The sequence below is a fragment of the Hyperoodon ampullatus genome (genome assembly GCF_949752795.1).
Source record: "Hyperoodon ampullatus genome assembly, chromosome: 10".
Classification (NCBI taxonomy): Eukaryota; Metazoa; Chordata; class Mammalia; order Artiodactyla; family Ziphiidae; genus Hyperoodon; species Hyperoodon ampullatus.
In genome coordinates, this window is record NC_136923.1 from 61,723,862 (window position 1) to 61,736,280 (window position 12,419).

The window sequence follows — 12,419 nt, forward strand, 5'->3', positions numbered from 1 at the left end:
ATACATAGTCACTACTGTTAAATAAAAGCATTACTCTTCTTGATAAACATGATAATAGCCTATATTTTTTAAAAAGTGATGCTTCACGAAGTGCCCATCAACAGATGAACGGACAAAGAAGATGTGGTACATATATACTATGGAATATTATTCAGCCATAAAAAAGAATGAAATATTGCCATTTGGGACAACATGGATGGACCAAAAGAATATTATACTTAGTGAAGCAAGTCATACAGAGAAAGACGAATACTATATGACTTCACCTATATGTGGAATCTAAAAAAACAAAACAAATGAACGAACATAACCAAACAGAAACAGAGTCATAGATACACAGAACAAACAGGTGGTTGCCAGAGGGGAGCGGGTTGAGGGGAGGAGAGACACAGATGAGGGAGATTAAAAGGTACAAACTTTAAGTTATAAAATAAATGAGTCACAGGGATGATACGTACAGTGTGGGGAATATAGTCAATAACTATGTAATATCTTTGTGTGGTGACAGATGGTAACTAGAGTTATCATTGTGATTATTTGAAAGATGAAGAAATATTGAACCACTATGTTGTGTACCGGGAACTAACATGGCATTGTAAGCCAATTATACTTCAAAAAGCAACCAACCAACAAACAAACTCATAGAAAAAAGGGTCAGACTTGTGGTTTTCGGAAGTGGGGTTGTGGGAGGGGGAACTGGATGAAGGCAGTCAATCAAAAGGTAGAAACTCCCAGTTATAAGATAAATAATTACTGAGAATGTAATGTAGAACATGATAAACATAATTAACACTGCTGTGTGTTACATGTGAAAATAAAGAGTTTTCATTACGAGGAAAAAATATACTTTTTTCTGTTTCTTTACTTTTGTATTTATATGAGATGATGGATGTTTGCTAATCTTACTGTGATCATCAGTTCATGATGTATATAAGTCCGAGCACTGTGCCGCACACCTTGTACAGTGCTGTATGTCAATCTTGTCTCAAGAAAACTGGAGAAAAAGAAAAAGAGCAAAGGCGTGTACACTGTGGTCATGGTGTAATGGAGACTTAAGCTAATTCTGCTCGGTTAGAGAGGGATTACCTTTGTTTCTATCTTTATCAAGCCCACTCTCTCTGATGGCTTCTTTTCTCCTCTTCCTACAAACAGGCTCAGGTCTCCTCTGGCCCCAAACATGCAAACAAACCACCCATGAGGCTTACGCTGATAGCGCCAACACCCCTTTCACTAGCACCTTCTGTGAAACATGCTCACTATCTGCAGGTCCAAGCCACTATCTCATTCATTCGTCTTTAAGTGACTGTGATCTTGCTCTGGTTTCCCCCAAGACACTGACGCCTCTCACCAAATCCAGTCACCTCTCCTCAGTCCTAATCCCACCCAGTCCCTCAGCTACGTAGGACTCTGTGGTCCACACCTCCTCTCACACTCCTCTCCTGACTTTTATACACTGCATTTCCCTAAAGTACTCCCTCCCTCTCCTCCCATTTCTGCTCTGTCCTTCTACTGCCTGACAAAGGGAAGCATCAGCCAAGACTCCGTTCTGAGTCCTGGCTTTTGACTCCCTACCCCCTCTTCTCCATTATTTGTTCTCCTCTCCCACAGAAAACTCACGATAATCAGCTCTAAAGTAAACTGGGGTTGAGAAAAAAACGTGGAGTCAGAAGGCCTGGCTTCCATTTCTTTTTCCACTGACTTAGTTGCTGTGCACCCAAGGGCGTGTAACACCCCACAGCTCCACAAAAATGAAGAGATCTCTTCTAATGTCCCTTCCAATCCCACAGTTCTACAAATCTAACCCTAAAGAACATCAGATTTCCAGCTGGAACTTCTCTAATGCACTGACAAATCCACATTCTGTCTGCCATTTAACTGTCCCAGCTCCAAACCTAATCTCTCAAATCAACAACTTCTTTTAGGTTGCCTATTAATGTTGATGTACTGGTGCCACCAATACTGTAAGCTTGAAATGCTAGTAATACTATACACTTACTGTCTTTTATTCACACGTTCTCTCTTTTTAACCACCTCCCATACACTCAAGGCCTAATTCACAGAGCATCTCTTCCAGGAAGTGATCCTCAGCCTCCCAATCTGGTAGCCATCCCCCATCTTCAGAAGAGCCGAGACACTCTATGTGTGCCTCTCTCATTACACTCGGCACATGTTTCCCTCCAGATTCTGGTTATGAAGGAGCAGGGTTTATATCTGAATCTTCTTAGCATTTGCAAAGAGCACCTTGAGCACTGCCTTCCCCAGAGGACGGAAAAACCGTAAGATTTGAACAGAAGTGACTAAACTCAATATATACTCTGGATGCAGTAGAAGCAGTAGAATTTTCTAATTTTTTTTTCAAGAAAAAAAATTGATATATAATGATTTAGATGTTCTGGCTCTAAAATAGATATTGTTCTTTTTCAGCTAAGGAAGCAGAAGCTCCTCTTGAACTCCTTCAAAATCCAAGCCAACTTACAAAGCACACTAGAGACAGTATCTCTGTGAGGTCACAAGTTTTTTAAAAGCATGTTTATTAAACGATATACTCTTTAATATTTGGTTTTACATTTGAGCATTTCTTTTTTTATCTAAGTGGTTTACGAGGCAAAGTAGTTTGATAAACTGTTTGACCTGATGAACTATCCTCAGAAGTGTGGATCTGACATAGTAAATGAGAACGCCCAGCCAGTCCATACTGCGTTATCTTCTCCTTCAACTTGACTGCAGCACAGTCTCCAAAATGAAATATGATATCATTGTTTTCAGCTTCATTAATAAGCTTCAATGCATTCCTCTAAAAACTTATTTTTTAAAATGCCCCCCATTGAGACAGTAAAACAAATTGAGAGAAAAAAAAAGGTTTTCAGCTTCCGTTATTACATAAAAATGCAGCCTAGCAGACAGAACTAGAATTTCCAAGGAGTCTAAAGCAGGAATGCCAAAGCTTTGGCTTAATTCACCTAGAAGATAGGATGTTTGGCGTGAGGCACAGCAGGTAGTACACGGTGTCACTGCAAGAACATGACATGAAACTGAAGGGCCTGTCCACTGTCTCATTACTGAGGCTGCAGGGCAGGGTCCAACCTACCTGGTTGATCCCTGAGGGAGGGATCTTGTATGCCTGCAGCTTCTGTCTCAGCAGCTCGGGATCGCTGTGCCGGAAGGGGCACCCTGACAACGACAAGCAGCACAGCAGCAAGGTTATTCACCGGGACGTAATACAACACCACACTCGAAAGACTGTCTGAGTGCCCCTTAATTGTCTAACAGCTTATTAATAAAAAAGTTAATTGCCCATGGGTGCAACTGCTTTCCTCTCTTTATCTAAATGACGACTGAGCTGTGCGGTTACCAGGGCACTACAGCCTCAAGAGTTACATAAACATTCCAGCATTCTCAGGCAAGGCTGCCCACTCACTAGGAGGAGGAAGCAGTTTTAATTATGCTACTAGCTAACAAGCAGAGATAATCACCAAGTAGCTATAAAACAGTTTACCTAAAAACTTTATACAATCTCACATTTTTTTCTAGTTTAAAAAAATTACATAAAAGCATAAAGGAAGACAGATGGTGTAAACAAAAAGAAAACCGTGCAAACTTGAAGAAATATAAAAATCTCACATCATTTTCACATGTTAATTTTATGACTACTTCCCAAAGAGTAGAACCCATATAAATTTAAAGGAATCCCAGATGGGAATGAGATGACAAATAGGAAACTGCTTCATAGAAAAACAACTTATAGTAGGTACCTGTAATCTCTATATTATTTCATGAGAAAAATATGGATGGACTACTAAAAAATTTGCATAAATAAGAACACAGAAGAATTGAAATGTAAAAGCTGTATTAGGCCAACATTTAGGAAATTTTAGGTATTTTAATAAGAAACTGCAATGATAAGTCAACATACTTAATTTAAAATTTAATACAGGAAACCAGATACTTTTTTTCAGTCATACAGATGATGGACCTGTGAGTTAATTAGAAACAACTGTGCATTTTTAATGAAATCAATGGAAAATTGGTCGCAGCAAAAATAATGGAAAAAGAGCCTAGATGCTAAACAAATGTGTTTACCAAAAGTCTTAACTACAAGTAAAAGCATCCATGATAACACTGGATTCCTACAAATTATGAAAGTCACAAAATTCACTGTAGTGTATAGTTTATTAAGATCAACGCTGTAATGCCAGTTAGTACGGGGAAGTGTGATGAGCAGCTGTACAGCACGTAGTTCAGAGTCTGGAGCTGCCCTTCCTGCATCTGAATCTCAGTTTACCAGCTACGGGTCAGGGGACCATGGGCACGTCTTGTGTCCTGTTGTTGACTCAGCTTCACTCTCTGTCGTGTGTGGGAAATACACCCGCAGAGCTCCTGTGACCATGGAGGACAAAGCCCTTACACTCTCTCAGCACGTAGGAAGCACCCAACATGGGTTAGCCAACATTATTACTCTAAAAAAAGTCTGATGATGAAATGGCAAAGGGTCCCAATGAGAAAGAAATGAGGCTTACTTAAGCCCAGAATTATTAAAGGACATCAAAAAGAGACAGATTAATTGAACTGTCCAAATTGCATTTGAAATAATGGCTATACCTGTAATGAAAAGGGTCAGAAAGGGCAAAGCCAAGAAGAGACTGAAGATGGACCAAAAACCAGAGATCACAAAAAAGTCTTTCAAAGCTATGCTCACAAGAAGAAGAAAACAGAAGAAACAAACCACCTCAGGAGCAGGGAAGCTGGTGTTATTTTGACAAATGACAGAAAGAAAACAGAACTTGACAACTCCTACTTTGTTTCTATCTTCCACATCAAAGGGAACAATCTTCCAAACTGGAAAGGGCTGAACTCACAAGGTAACTGAAGATGAAGTGAATGTAGACACAACTAATGCTGATTCCAGCAAAGTGTTGAACAGAACTTCCCAGCACACATTTGTGGAAGGCATGGATAAACAGTCTGGAATATAGTTCTACCTACATCAACTCTGACTGGCTGAACAACACCATTCCAGGCAGTGCTGGTTAATGAAATATGTCAACCTAGGGACTACAGAGCTTTGCAAACTACACAAATCTAAAAGGATAGAGACTTCTGGTTTCCAGTCTGGCACAGAAAGAGCTTAGAAGTTGTCACTCCATCCTAATAAGTAAAAAGCTGAACAGGGCTTCCCTGGTGGCACAGTGGTTGGGAGTCTGCCTGCCGATGCAGGGGACACGGGTTTGTGCCCCGGTCCGGGAAGAGCCCACATGCCGCAGAGCGGCTAGGCCCGTGAGCCATGGCCGCTGAGCCTGCGCGTCCGGAGCCTGTGCTCCACAACGGGAGAGGCCACAACAGTGAGAGGCCCGTGTACTGCGGAAAAAAAAAAAAAAAAAAGCTGAACAGACTGAAAACTCAACAACTCCTCTCAGATCTGTCAAAGAAATGAGGTCACAGGGCAAATCACTGCCCCCAAAATTGGAGGGAGAGGCAGACACAGAGAATCACAACAAACCAGAGCAGAAATCTCTGTAGGAACGAACCAGCACTGGGGTAGGAAAACCTAACCTGTAACTGACAAATTTCTGGAGTCTCTGTGTGGACACGTCTGAGAGTTAGAAGCTCCAGGGAGACCAGTCAGAGCAGGACCACACTTTGTAGCTGAACTTCAGGGGCTCTACCAGGTGCTCACAGCGAATAACAGAGAAATCCCCTCATGCTTTAGCACGGGGTAAGCAAAGGTACCATTTTAAATACTCTGGAGTACTCTGTTCCTCTTAGCAAGGCTGCCCTCAGGAGAAACTATTTTACCAGAGCCTGACCTACCTGGGGGAAGAGAAATGCCCAGCTCCAGCCTCCTGGGGCCGTCCTGTCCCCCCAAAGTGAGGAAGCTGAGAATCACTATTGAAGTTCACAGCCCACAGCCACAGGGTCACTAAACACTGAGACCCAATTACCCAATCCAACACTATAGACACCCCCCCGCTCACCACCGCATCACTACAGACCTATGTACTGGAGTTCCTCACGTCTACCTTTCAACAAAAAGTAACAGTGTGAAGAGACTGAAAACGTGTCAGAATTAGAGCCAGATAAGGCAGGGATACTGGAGTTATCAGACTGGGAATTTAAATTAACTATGATTAATATGCTGAGGGCTCTACTGGAAAAAGTAGACAACATGCAAGAACAGATATGTAATGTAAGCAGACAGATGGAAATTCTAAGGAAGAATCAAAAAGAGATGCAAACACTGTAAGAGAAATGAAGAATGCCTTTGATGGGCTTATTAGCAGACACAACTGAGGAAAAGATCTCTGTGCTTGAGGACATGTCAATAGAAACTTCAAAAGCAAATAAACAAAAGGAAAAACAATAAGAACAGAATAGCCAAGAACTGTGAACAACTATGAAAGGTGTAACATATGAGAATGGGAATACCAGAAGGAGGAGAGAGAGAGAAAGAAACAGAGGCAATAATGACAGAGAACCTCCCCCAAATTAATGTCAGACACCAAACCACAGACCCAGGAAGCTCAGAGAACACCAAGCAGGATAAATGCCAAAAAAAGGCAGCTAGGCATATTATATTCATACTTCAGAAAATCAGTAACAAAGAAAAATCTTGAAAGAAGCCAAAGGGGAAACACCTTACCTACAGAGAAGCAAAGAAAACAATTATATCTAACCTATTCTCAGAAACTGTGCAAGAAGAGAGTGGAGTGAAACAGTTAAACTGTTGAGAGAAAAAATCCCTCAAACCCAGAATTCTGTACCCTGCGAAATTCTCCTTCAAAAGAGGAGAAATAAGGATTTTCTTTGACAAACAAAAATTCAGGTAATCCGTTGCCAGACCTGCAGGGCAAGAAACATTAAAAGAAGTTCTTCAAAAAGAAATAAAATGATACAAACCAGAAATTCAGATCTACCCAAAGAAAATTTGAACATCAGAGAATGATAAGGGAAGGTAATATAAAAACTTTTATTTTCCTTATTCATAACTAATCTGACAGATAACAGTTTGTTCAAAGTAATGGGAACAGTGTATTCTGTTATGCATGTTTATGTATATATCTGTGTGTTTATATATTCTTAAGTATAAATGAAATGAATGACAGGATGATACAAGGGAAGTAGAAATATTCATTATTATAAGGTACTTGCATTACTTATGTGTGATGTGGTGATTTGAAAAGAGTTGGATTAGTTGTACACATATAGTGAAAACTCTTTAAAAAATAAAACCAGTTTAAAAAGTAACAAAAGAAATACAATAGATATGCTAAGAAGAGAAAAAAATGGAATCATATAAAATGCTCAGTTAAAACCACAAAAGGCAGAAAATGTGTGGAAGACAAAAACAAACAAAGAATAAGGGCAACAAATAAAAAACAGTAACAAATATGGCAGCCATTAATCCAACTATATCAATCATTACTTTAAACGTCAGTGGTCACCAATTAAAAATAGATTGTCAGGGGGCTTCCCTGGTGGTGCAGTGGTTGAGAGTCCGCCTGCCGATGCAGGGGACACGGGTTCGTGCCCCGGTCCGGGAAGATCCCACATGCCGCAGAGCGGCTAGGCGCGTGAGCCATGGCCGCTGAGCCTGCGCGTCCAGAGCCTGTGCTCCGCAATGGGAGAGGCCACAACAGTGAGTGGCCCACGTACCGCCAAAAAAAAGTGTCAGAATGGATCAAAATCAACCATATGTTGTATACAAGAAAGCCACTTTAGTAAAGACAGAGAAAGATACACCATGCTAACACAAATCAAAGAAAGTGGGAGTATCTATGTTACTTTCAGACAGAGCAGAGTTCAGAGAATGGGAGTTTATGCAGGATAAAAAGGGGCATTACATAACGATAAGGGGTGAATACTCCAAGAAGACATCACCATCCGTAATGTGTATGCACTTAACAACAGAGCATCAAAACACATCAGGGAAAACCTGACAGAATTGCAAGGAGAAGTGCTGACTCCACTGCTGGACTCCACCTCCATCAAGCTGGACAGATCCCGCAGATGGAGAATCTGCAACAACACAGTGAGCTCACGAGCACCATCATTCCGGGATAGAAAAGATATCCATAACTGGCTACACCCAACAGCGGCAGACAGCACATCCTCAGCTCATAGAGACAAGCCCTCTGCTGCGGGCCATGTTGACATGGGGACAGCTGAGCAAGTGTGGGGCAGAGGGCACCCGGGAACTCTCTATACCCCCTGCTCAGTACTGCTGTGATCCTAAAACTGCTCCACAAAAATAAAGCTTATTCACTTAAAGAAAGGGTAGATCAATGTGTCTAAAAAACAATACAAGCTCGTTCAGTGTTTGCTAAGTACAGTGGTCCCTCAGCATCCACAGAGGACTGGTTCTAGGGGACCTGCCTGGGATACCAAAGTCTGCAGGTACCCAAGTCCCACAGTTGGCCCTCCGTATCCAAGGTTCCACATCCTCAGATTCAGCTAACCTCGGATCGTGTAGTACTGTATATATTTGTTGGAAAAAATCTGTTGGAAAAAATTTGTAAGCAGCCACATAGCACAGGGAGATCAGCTCGGTGCTTTGTGACCGCCTGGAGGGGTGGGATAGAGAGGGTGGGAGGGAGGGAGACGCAAAAGGGAAGGGATATGGGAACAGATGTATATGTATAACTGATTCACTTTGTTATAAAGCAGAAACTAATACACGATTGTTAAGCAATTATACTCCAATAAAGATGTAAAAAAAAAAAAAAGAGTCATGTAACAAATGTTCATTAAAAAAAAAAAAAATCTGCCTGTAAGATGGACCCATGCAGTTCAAACCCCTGCTGTTCAAGAGTTAGCTGTGTATTATTTTCTAGCTGATAGAGTTTAAATTAAAAACAAAGTAAAACAAACAGAATGGACCAGAATAAATAAGATACAAAAACAGGAAGAAGAAATATAAAATCCTGTCTTTAAGCTAATAAAAATCAACTAAGTAAGTGCTGACTGTGAGGACCTGGAAACCCACAGAAGAACCACTGGGAGTTTCACTTGGCCAAGCTCAGTGTAAGTTACTCCCTGGTGTGGCCACTGGGAAAAGCTACAGACTTTCTCACCACAAGTATCTGGTCAGTTGTTTTCAAAGTTTAGAAGACATCAAAATCACCCAGAGAACTAGCAGATAAATCTGAGTTTATGCATCTGAGGGTGGAGCCTGAGCCTGTATTTCTAAAACTTCCGTAAGTGCCTGACACGAGCGGTGAAAACCGTTCACTGTGTGTTCCAGGACTGGCCACCTTTGCATCTACTAAATATGAATGCTCTGAACACATGAAGCATCTTTCTTAAAATGCCATTTGAGATTTTTTTGATCTTTAACAGCCTGCAAGTATGTGATCTTCTAAAAAAGAATTTCATTTAAGATGCTAAAACAAGAAAAAGTTTTGACACATATTGCAGTCAGCTTTGGTAATCTAGAAAATTTAACTAATATGGACTATTAAATCATCCTCTCACATACCAGACAAGTGAGGGGCTTTTCAAGGTATGCTCAGAGAACTATTTTAGAAAAAAGTTGTTAAACTCAGAAATCTACAGAAAACAGATTAACTTTCTTTTTAACCTACAACTTAGGCAAATTGATAGATGTTTGAAACCGTGACTTGTTAAATCCCTCAATCTTTGTTAATCAGATGATAGTAATGAGAATAAAACACACTCTCCCTCAGTAGTCTTTGAAAATTAATCAATCTACTGTTCCAAAATTCGAGGCGCTCAATTTTAAAAAGCTTTGAAAAACTTGCATCAGCCTTCTAAGACACATGCAGAACAGGAGAAAGAGAATAGCAGGTGAAGCGGACGGAGGACTAAAGAGCCCGGTCCAGCACAAAGTAGAGCACAGCAGAACCACTTTCTTGTGCCGACCCAGCTCAATAATAAGACATACCACTAGAAGCTCGTGGAGCTCTGGCTTGACCTGATGACCGACACAAGCTACAAACCCGTTCCCTTTAGTAATGCAAAAACCATTCCACTGTTTCAGTGTTTCCTACAGAGCTCCTGGGTTTCTGTACATCACAGACACATCCAGAGGAAGCACTTACCGTGATAATCCCCTTGGCTTGGTGGATTGGTTAGGATAATCTTCAGGCAACTGTAAGGCGTATAGTCTGTCCTCTTGCCTTCCTTTCCAAAGCTATGACGGATATTGTAAGAGTAGCCTTTATCAAACTGATTAGAGGAAAAAGAAAGAAGAGACAAAGTAAGCCAGCAATGTACTTACTGGTGGTGTCAACAGTGCCCGCTGGAACCAAAGAGTACAAAGTGATTTTTCTAAAATAAATTTAGCATTCACAGGCAGATGTATATTTATACCAACACGACATTTGGGTCCTTTACAGGTTTTTAAAGGTGCAAAACTTAAAGGAAACACATTTCTCAGGTTAGAGACACCTTATGTTTATATGTTTAAAGATGAGGATAATCCTTTCCTGAGAAGAATAACCGATTTGCTCATTTCTTGGTTTGATTCCAAAGATCATGCTAGATGTAAATCATCTTCTCTACTCCCTTTATCCTAGTCTTCCCTGAATTCACACATCCTGCCTATTCTACTTTTGAAGTGTCTCCTAACTAATTAATGCCTTCCTCTGGATTTTCACTATACAAAACAAGCAGTCAGCAAATGCTTGATGATTGCCTCCTGCCTGGAATTCCTGACTCATGTTCAAAATGCAAGGTAATATATTGCATAGGAAGGACTTTGAAATGGGTGGGATAAGAAGAAAAAAGGAACTCATATTTATTGAAAGGCTCAGTATAGTGGGTCTAATACTTTCAGGAAAGCAGGACAGAGAATCAGAATAAGAGATGGGAAAATACTGTGGGTTTTTATGGGTGAGATTTTTTTTCATTTAAGTATAGTTGATTTACAATGTTGTGTTAGTTTTTGGTATACAGCAATGTGATTCAATTATACATATATATATTATAATCTTTTTCAGATTCTTTCCACTATAGGTTATTACAAGATATCAAATATAGTTCCCTGTACTATATAGTAGGTCCTTGTTGTTTAGGGGTGAGATTTTTAAATTTGAGGCTATAATTTACATTTAGTGAAATGCACAGTTCTCAGGTCTACAGTTTGATGTAACACATACCCGCATCAAGAGACAGCATGTTTCCACCATCCAAGAGCCCCCCTGAGCCCCTTCTCAGCATTCTTCCCCACCCTCCACACCCAGAAGCAACTACTGGTCTGACTTCTGTCACCGTGGCTTTAGCTATTCTATAACTTCACATAAATGGAATTGTACAGTCTTAAGTATTTTGTGTCTTTTTCATGTCTTTTCATGTTTTTGAGATTGATCCATGCATCACATGTATCGTCACATGTACCAGCAGATTGTTCCACTGTATGAATATACCAGGTAGTTTATCTAGTCTCCTGCAGATGGACACCTGGGCTTTTCCAGTTTGGGGCTGTTATCAATAAAGCTGCCATGCACATTCTTGCAGATGGCTTTTGTGGACATTATTTTCATTTCTCTCAGATAAATAAGCAGGAGTAGAATTGCTAACCATTTTCCAGAATGGCTGTACTATTTTATACCCCATCAGCAATGCATGAGAGTTCCACATTCTCCCCAAAGTGTGGTGGTGTCAATTTCATTCATTTTAGCCATTCTAATAGGTGGGTAGTGGCATCTCATTCTGCATTTCCCTGATGACAAACACTGTTGAGTACTTTTTCACGTGCTTTCTTGGCTGTGATATGCCTTATTTTGTAAAGTGTCTGTTCAAGTCTTTTTAGAAACTGGGTTGACAATTATTCCATTGAAAGAATTCTTCATATATTCTGGATACAAACCTGTTATCAGATATAGGTGTTACAAATATTTTTTCAGTCTGTGGCTTGTCTATTTTCTTGATGTTACTTTTTGACAAGATGTTTTTATTTTCGATGAACGCAAATTAAATCACATTTTTATGGCAGTGCTCTCTGTGCTCTCTCTAAGATAGGTTGCAGAGATATTCTGTATTGTCCTTTAGAAGCCATAATGTTTTAGCTTTTCAGTCTAGGTCCTGATTCATCTTGAGTTAATTTTTGTATGTTCTCTTTTTATCCCCTGTAGGGAAAGAAAAATATTTTTCCCTCTACCCTCCTAGGTTAAATGGCTGGGGCCCATGAATCGAACTGATAAAAGACGGATTAACATGGAAAAAAAACCCACTTAATTACATTTGTACATAAGTACATGTACAAAGAGATACGACTCAAGGAAGTAGGCTGATGACTGAAGCTTAAACATCATCTTAGGCTAAATCAAGGAAAAGGGCTTTAGGGATTCTGGGTTGGGGAAGCAAGTTCTGAGAAGGGGAGGGGAGGAAATACAGGGTAAATAAGGGTTGGCTTGTTCTGCAGATAAGACTTGGGTAGCTTTCTTCCTGGTACAGAGATATCA

The 12,419-nt window shown here is 40.3% G+C and overlaps 1 protein-coding gene across 1 annotated transcript in view; it reads right to left on the reverse strand.

Annotated features, from left to right (window-relative positions):
* Nucleotides 1-12,419, reverse strand: part of PRIM2 (DNA primase subunit 2) — a gene marked incomplete at its 3' end in the record, with an annotated part of 212,601 nt that overhangs the window by 32,448 nt on the left and 167,734 nt on the right. Inside the window, exons 11-12 of the mRNA XM_079712747.1 lie at nucleotides 10,056-10,182; nucleotides 3,089-3,171 (exon numbers count right to left, since the gene is read on the reverse strand). Coding sequence (XP_079568873.1) covers nucleotides 3,089-3,171; nucleotides 10,056-10,182 — 210 coding nt within the window. The remainder of the gene's footprint in view (nucleotides 1-3,088; nucleotides 3,172-10,055; nucleotides 10,183-12,419) is intronic.